General features: G+C 32.7%; 1 protein-coding gene across 10 annotated transcripts in view; it reads left to right on the forward strand.

Moving 5' to 3' along the window:
- The window catches only part of BRINP3 (BMP/retinoic acid inducible neural specific 3), a 390,180-nt gene that overhangs the window by 43,907 nt on the left and 337,448 nt on the right, over window positions 1-8,825 (forward strand). The window contains exons 1-2 of one of the 10 annotated variants that reach the window (XM_054524170.2): window positions 2,252-4,526; window positions 4,937-5,079. The exons of the other annotated variants lie outside the window; for them this stretch is intronic. Of the exons in view, the coding sequence (XP_054380145.1) occupies window positions 5,066-5,079 (14 nt within the window). The 5' untranslated portion in view covers window positions 2,252-4,526; window positions 4,937-5,065. Of the gene's footprint in view, window positions 1-2,251; window positions 4,527-4,936; window positions 5,080-8,825 lie in introns of those variants that run through there. 10 annotated transcript variants of the gene reach the window in all.

The raw sequence follows: 8,825 nt of genomic DNA on the forward strand, positions 1-8,825 counted from the left end.
TTAATGCATTATTGATAACTTTCAAATGTGAGAGGACTGATGCAGTTTCATAGTAGGAACAATTTCATTGATCAGGAAATTTGTTTTTGTTGCATGCAAATAATAAAACCATTCCAAAAAGAAGTTAAACAAACTACACTTTTTTTCTATTTTCTCCATCTAAAATAATCAAGGACATCATGAAGCAGCATGAAGTCTTCATAGAGCACAGAAATTATACTGTTAAGTCACCAAATCTCTGCTATCTAGGCAGATTAAACAAAAGATTTAGAATTTTTACGTTAGGGGCAAAGACATTATTTAGTATAGCATGGAAGGAAGCCCATCAAATTGAACAAACTTTGCAAATATTTAACACGTTCATAGTTTTTCAGGCTTGGGTATTATAAATCAAGGCAAATAAAATTAGTTTTCCAAGTTTTTACCTTCATGGTGCTTGTTCATATTCTGGAACTGACACTTTACAGTAGGACAAATCTTGGGGCTTCTGAAAGGTCAAAAGTAATTTTATAATAATAGTAAGATGTTATTTACATTAATATGAAATGCACTCCTCTTTCTATATTTAAGAGAAACAATAAATATATATATATTTAAATTTCTCAGCTTTAATGTCTATAGTATAATGCCTATCATTATAACCTAAATAGACAGAAGCTCTTTGGGATCCTCAATAAGTCCTGAGAAAGTAAAAGAGTCTCATGGTAAAAAAGAGCAACAAAAAAACTTGAAAAAGAACAACAAAGAAACCTAAAGAACCATTATTTTGGGCTGGGAACGGTGGGTCATGCCTGTAATCTTAGCACCTTGGGAAGCCAAGGTGGGCAGATCACCCGAGGTCAGGAGTTCGGGACCAGCCTGGTGAAGATGGTGAAACCTTGTGACTACTAAAAATACAAAAATTAGCCAGGCGTGGTGGCAGGCACCTGTAATCCCAGCTATTCCAGAGGCTGGTGAGGCAGAATCCAGGAGGTGGAGGCTGCAGTGAGCCGAGATCTGGCCACTGCACTTCAGCCTGGGTGATGAAACAAGACTTCATCTCAAAATAAATAAATAAAAATAAATAAATAAATAAATAACCGTTTCTTTAGGTGAAACTAATGTTTGCTGGTAAAACAAAAAGACATATGGTTATTTTACTCTGACAATATTACTCCTAGTGTGGTCTTTACTACTTATATTAGTTATAATTTTTAACCAAAGCAACTAATTTCGCAGAAAACTGGGGTGGGGATAATAGAGAACTTTCTGTAGCTCATATTTTAGCAGACTAGAAATGCTCAAGAACACATATAATTCAACTTCTTACAGCACACACATCTTTTTCTCACCTTTATAAGTGGCAAAAATTTAACATGTTAATTAGCATGACCAAAACTTATAGCCTTTATGTTGTAAACAAAAATTAAAAAGTATATGAAGGAGCAATTACAAGATTGATATCTACTTTTCAGAAAATTGCAGGTCAGAAGACAATGGAATGAGGTAGATAGGTAGATAGCATAATAATTTCAGATTGTGACCATTGCTGCTAGGAGAATAAGGAGAACTGAAAGGGGAAAACAGAGAAGGGAAGTAATAGGAATAGAAATGGGTCTAGAAAGGGTTATAGTAAGAGATGGTATCTCTGGAAAGGTGATACTGAACTGAGGCCTGGAATATGAGGTTGGGCCATATAAATGCTGAAAGGGAAGAAAACACATTCCAGGCAAAGAAAATAGCAGAATCACTCATCAGAAAAAGGACTTGGAAGACAAGGAACATGATGTTAGAGGGTGTTATTCTTAGATGAGGTTAATAAGAACCCAGAAAGTAGATCGTAGAGGCTTTCAATGCCACAGTTAAGTTCAGGTATTATTCCAAATGCAGTAGGAGATCATTGAAAGTTTATAATCAGAGTATAATTGATTGATCTGATATACTTCTTGAAAGGTTCCTTGGCAGTCTGAAGAGAATGGATTACAGAGCGAATAATAGCAGAAAGAAGATAGCAGCTGTAATATTTGCAGTGGTCTATGAAAAGTAGGTGAAGATGTGGACAGGGGTCCATAGAACAAAACTAAAAACTTCCACCTTCTTTAGTTCTAATTTGGAACAATATTCCGAACTACTCAGTTCATTAGTGATAACTAGGTTAACAAAACAACGTATTCTAAAATAGATTTTTTTTGGTCTCTATTTCTTTTCAATAAATTTAACATTATAATGGATATATGTTTATGAAACATAAACTATGTATTTTTCATAAAAATTAAAAGCAAACATAGACTATGTTTATAATTGATTAATACAGACAACTAATCTTTTGCTACAGTCCCAAATAACATATATGACCATTAAGTGTGAATCTTAGGTAAATTTCAGCTTCTGGATGGTTAATCCTAAACTGTACCAGATCCATTCTTTTGTTTGTTCTAATGGCAAATGCATGAATATCCACAGATGGATTAAATTAGTGTTCAGCTGAGAAACATGAAAACAGGATCATGCCTCTATTTGGTCCTGTAGACTCGGAAGCTTTAATTCAGTCCCACCTCTTACCGTGGCAGTAGAACAATAGGCAAAAGCAGAGAGTTCTTATCTTGTTCAAAAAGTGTCAGCCCCGAAATGCCATGTTCTTTTATGCTGAAATTACAGACACTAAAACACACATGGTGCCTTAGAGGATGGAAATTTCAGATGGATAGTTGGTTAAAGCTTAATAATTTAAAATCATGGATTTCACTTTTGTATTGTGTGATATGGCCTCTGAATATCACCATTCTCTAATGGCTCAAGGGTGAGTGGAAAATTTTGAACAAATAAGTTGCCAGCTGCATGTTATGGCCCTTAAACTAACTTATTTTGGAAATAGAAGAAATATACCTCTAAATGGCAACCAGAAATTGCATTGTTTTCAATTGGAGTAGAATTTCATGACTGCACTGTTGGGTTGAAGATGCAATTTTTATTTTTTAGGTAAGAAAGCTATATTTAGTGGGCCATAATTTGACTCGTGAATGAAGGCAGTAGTAAAGTATGGATAGAAAGATTACGTTTTATAAAAAATGATCAGGGATTTACATATTTGTTTTTTGCAGTTTTGTTTATCTCTAATGCACCATTTTTCCTATTTGTGTGTATATACAAACATGTTTGTTACGGTGTTCTCCTAGTACCTTTAGTATAGTCCTCTTAACAGCATTATTTGGTTCTTATTTTGGAGTGAAATAAATGTACATTAGAGGTCATAAGTTTAGAAACAATTTTTTCTTATGAATTATTTCAGCATTAGAGATAAGCTTTTGAATAACATTTTAGAATAAAATGCATCATATTGCAGATTAATATTGATATCATTTGCATTATCTGGCAGAAAAACAAATACAGTGACACAGCAGAAAATTCTCTTAAAAAAACTGTGGTTTGCTTCTACGGTTTCTGAGCATGGGTGTGTTCATTTTCCCCAGTGATTTTTTCATTTGAAGTGAAATCTTCACCTTTTTCCGTTTAATAATTTATTAATACGATTATTTTAAAATAAACAAGGCCAGGCTCACACCTGTAATCCCAGTAATTTGAGAGGCCGAGGCTGGCAGATCACTTGAGGTCAGGAGTTTGAGACCAGCCTGGCCAACATGGTAAAACCCCATCTGTACTAAAAATACAAAAATTATCTGGGCATGGAAGTGCACACCTGTAATCCCAGCTACTAGGGAGGATGAGGCAGGAGAACAGCTTCACCCAGGGATGAAGTTTGCAGTGAGCTGAGATTGTGCCACTGCACTCCAGCCTGGGCGGCAGAGAGTGTCTCTGTCTAAAAATATAAATAAATAAAAATAAATTTAAAAAACAATTAAAATAAACAAGAACACTTACAAAATAACATTTCTGGATATTTTCTTTTAACCTTGCATACAAATATTTGAGGGTGACCTACACATAGAGAAAATCAAATGCATTTACAATCAATTAATTAAGCAATAGCCATACTAAATGTATTAGTCAAATTTTCATTACATTTCTGGAATTATTTTTATTAAAAATAATGTTATGAGAATTCAGAAATGCACTATGCTTTTAGTCATGGTCCTCAAGCTAACATTCTTTCTAGAGAGCTAATACGTAGTATGTCATAAATTACCTATTTCCTGAGACCTTCCAGTAATTACCACATTATCCTGTATTTCTATGGGACATTATATTACTCAACAATAAGCTTGATGAGTAAAAAAAAAACTTCATACAATTATCATTTGAACAGGATAAACAGATTTAAGTAGTTTACAGCACCATTAATTTGATTTCTTATAAATTTTACATTGGGATTGAACTGTTTCAATTTATAGGTTGACTCCAACAGTGAGAACCACAGCAATTGGATTCCTTGCCTCATAAAGCTAAATTATGGTTTTTGTCAATACTTCCAACATTTCACACTGAGAAGAAAATGTAGTATGCCATCACTGCTTTTGAATCTGGTGATCTTTGAATGTCTTTGAGAATTGGAAATTATCCCTTATAATGGTTGAAGTTGCACAGCTTAGGTAAGAGAAACTCACATGTAATACTAAAACATATTTCAATTACACAATTTAGCTATGAGGCTTTGACTTCTTCCCTCTGCATACGTTATTTCTCTACCCAAAATTGGGACTCTGAACTTTACCATCTGACTTAGGCACACTGAGCCCCTTGTATAAATCTTACCTCAGTGCAAAGAAATGTAGATAAAGTTGCCCCACATTGTAGGATTGAATCTTTCCCTCCTATATTTTGCTAATTCACCTTGACTAATCCTTCATTTCTAGTAACCTGTGTTCTATCTAATTTCTAAGAATAAGTAATAAACTGTAAGCAGTATTAGCAATTAGCTCTCTGTCATGGTTTTCTCTTTTAATCACATTGTGCACTTTCTCTATCTCCCTCTCCCTCTCAAATTTGACTGCTGGCGAAGTGCCTAATGAAGAGCAAAACTGAGTGACTTGAGATGTTTGAAAATGTGTTTTCTCTGATTCACCTAACCTCTGGTAAAAGTCAAATTTGAAGTAAACATCTATATTTTGTGATTAATGCTGACATCTTCATGGGGAAAAACAGGTGAGATTAGGTTAAAGTGAACCAGTTTTTCTTAGAAATGTCCTAACCTTCAAATGTCAAGAAAGTATCTATAGATATAAAATATTTCTAGAATCTCATGTAACAAGATTATGTTTTGTTATGTTCCTTAAATATATGTTTGAGACCATAAAAATATATACTAGTAAGGTAACCCTTTAAAAACCAGGTAGATGTAATTAAAATTTTGGCTGGGCGTTGACTCACATTTGTAATCCCAGCACTTTGGGAGGCCAAGGTGGGCAGGGAAGATAACTTGATGTCTGGAGTTCCAGACCAGTCTGGCCAAGATGGTGAAACTGTCTCTACTAAAAACACAAAAATCAGCCAAGCGTGGTGGCAGGTTCCTGTAATCCCAGCTACTTGGGAGTCTGAGGCAGGAGAATCATTTGAACCCAGGAGATGGAGGTTGCAGTGAGCTGAGATCTCCCCATTGCACTCCAGCCTGGGTGACAGAGCAAGACTCCTTCACAACAAAAAAAAAAAAAAAAAAGAAGAAAGAAAGATGTAAGTAAAATTTAAAAATCTTTAGATAACTTGATACAATTAGAATAATATTTACAGTAAGTAATGAATATGTCTACTACAAACAGTGCAAAATTATATTTGCTGAAAAGTAAGTTTTCATCTCATTTTGGAACTCAACTCACTGATTCTCAACTCACTGGTTCTTTATTAGGGGAAACCATGATTTTATTATACAAAAATCTACCGTATTTTTTGTAGTGGTTGCGTAGTTTCCAAAGTATGTAAAAACCACAATTTATTAAAAACATTTTTCTAGTGCTATACATTTAAATTCTTTCCAGTCTACGCTGAAATGAGTATCTTTGCACATATGCCTTTGTCCACAGGCACTGACATATCTGCAGAACAAGTGTTTATAAAGACAAAAAATTATATGCATTCTAAATTTTAATATTGCTTCCAATGGCTTTATAAAGTGACAGCTTGTTTAAATTTGTGTATCTTTATTATGAACTGAGTTCACAAATCTTACATTTTCTTCATGTATGTTGACTGAATGAATAAATGTAAAGTAGCTAAAGCAGCATCTGATTTATAGCAAGTATTCAACATTTTCCTCCATTATTTTCAGCAATAGTTTAAAAAGGTTATTTTGAACATATTTTTGTGATCTTAAACCTAAGGCCTTTAAGCTTTGATTTTAACAAACATGTATTGAGAATCCAATTAAATGCTTTAAATTGTATTTCAAAAAAATTTACTTGGAAAATATTATTGCAATAAGTTTAATATGCGTTTGTTTTATTAGTATTATTTTAGTTGACCCATAATAATTGTACATATTTATGGAGTGACGTGTGATATTTCAATACATATATACAATGTATAATGATCAAATCAAGGTAAATAGGATATATATCATCTCAAATGTTCATTATTGCTTTGTGTTGGAAACATTCGAAATAATATGCATTTTATTAAATTAAATAGTGAATAACTGGGAAATAGCCAATTGAAGTAATTGAAAGAACACTTTTTGGTGGGTGTTAAAGATAGAATCTTGATTGCACTGTGTTTTAAATGAATACAAACAAGATAGAAATTTCAGACGACCTCTGTAGTGTCAACAGGTAGAGAGTAAGACAAGGTAAATACTTTTTTTCATTAGAAAAAAATACAAGTTTTTTTGGGGGGGGATTATGAGGTATTGATAATAAAGAAAAAGAGAGAGAATTAGAAGGCATCCTTTTCCTGAATAAAAACTAAAATAATTTTTATTCATAGTATATTTTAGTATCAATAGACAAACTAGTTTTCTGTCGTTGCTGTTAACAAATTACTACAAACTTAATGGCTTAAAACAACGCAATTTAGAGATTGTGTTAATGAAAATTCTTGTTTTTGTTTTTTGTTTTTTTATTCAGGAAAAGCATACCTTCTAGTTCGATCTCTTCCACTTTATTGCCAATATCTCATAACCAAAAAACTATTCTCATGTTTTTTCCTACTGAGGAAAAAAAGGTATTTGCCTTGTCTTAATCTCTTTACTTCTTGGCACTGCAGAGATTGTTTGAAAGGAGCTGGAGGCCACTATCCTTGGCAAAGTCACATAGGAACAGAAAACCAAATATCGCATATTCTCACTTATAACTGGGAGCTAAATGACAAGAACACATGGACACATAGAGAGGAAGAGCACACACTGTGGTCTTTTGGAACATGGAGGATAGGAGGAGGGAGAAAATGAAAAAAATAAAAAATAAAAAAACCCCAAAAAACCTAATGTGTACTAGGCTTAATACCTGGGTGATAAAATAATTGGTACAACAAATCTCCATGACACAAGTTTACCTGTGTAACAAACTGGCACCTGTACCTCTGAACTTAAAATAAAAGTTAAAATAAAAATCTGCAATTTATTATTTTACTGTTCTGAAGACCAGGTATCTAAATAGGTCAGAAGGCTGCACTCCTTCTTGAGGCTCTAAGGGATTTTTCTTTGCCACCCAAACCCTCATTTTAAAAAATGTTGTTAGCAAATATTTTACATGCTCATTAATTAATAAACAATTATTACCTTTAACAGTGAGTCACAAGTGAATCATTTAAAAAAGAGACTTCCCTGTGCATTTCAAATAAAAACTTGTTTCAGAAATGTGATTTACATTCAACTATTTTATAAATATCACACAGAGTGGTTGTTGTTGAAAGGGTGTACAAAATTGATTTTATCTGTATGATTTATTTATTTATTTTTACATGTAGTTCTTTAATAAGGCCTGTATTTAGTACTCACTTTAATACTAAGTGAGTGCACGCAGAGTATTTTAAAGAGTTTAAAATTCACAAGAGTTTATTTAAATAAGACGTTAGAGTCATGTTCTTTATTCTATTTAAAATCAAAAGACACAAGCACCCTGACCAAATATTAGAGAACACAATTTTACATATGCTATTTATAAATATGTCTAATTTTTCTTCATACCCATAGAAATTAGAGGAATATAAGTGTTTTCAAAACTCATCTGAGAATTTTATTTTATGTAATACACGAAGTCTTTAATGTCAAAGGTATAACACTTTAGCACTAGAAAGAATAGTATACAAATACATACCTGAAGTGTAAAGATAAGAGTTAACCTTAAAAAAATTCAACATTTGTAGAGATTACTCTTATGTTACAGGCAGAACTGGCTATTTTATATTCATTGTATCTTTTAATTCTTATAGTAATCTCCCAAATAAGTATTATTTAGACTCCCCAAGAGGTATGAAAGAAAGTTAAGTAACTTGCTTACAAAATAATGTTCTGTTAATCCAGAATTCAAAATTATAATACTCATAACACAACAGTCTAATTTTTAATGTATTAATTAATTGGTATTCATAGGCATAATTGTAAACTGATGAAAACTTTGAAGAAACAAAATTATTTGGAACACGGCTCTGTATAAATATTTAAATTGTAATAATTTGATAACCCTACCACCAGAGACAACCAAATTTAAGTTTTGTTGTATTTCCTTCTACAGATTGAGCATCCTAATTGAAAAATCTGAAATTCCAAATGCTCTACAATCTAAAATGTTTGTTTGAGTGCCAACATGCCAATCAAAAGAAATGCTCATTGGAGCATTTTGGATTTGGAATTTTTGAATTAGGGATGCTCAATTAGCATAATGCAAACATTCCTAAAGCCAAAAAACACCAATATCTGAAATATCTCTGGTCCCAAGCATTTTGGGTAAGAAACCCTCAAT

Source organism: Pongo abelii, chromosome 1 (genome assembly GCF_028885655.2).
Source record: "Pongo abelii isolate AG06213 chromosome 1, NHGRI_mPonAbe1-v2.0_pri, whole genome shotgun sequence".
In the NCBI taxonomy this organism is placed as follows: Eukaryota; Metazoa; Chordata; class Mammalia; order Primates; family Hominidae; genus Pongo; species Pongo abelii.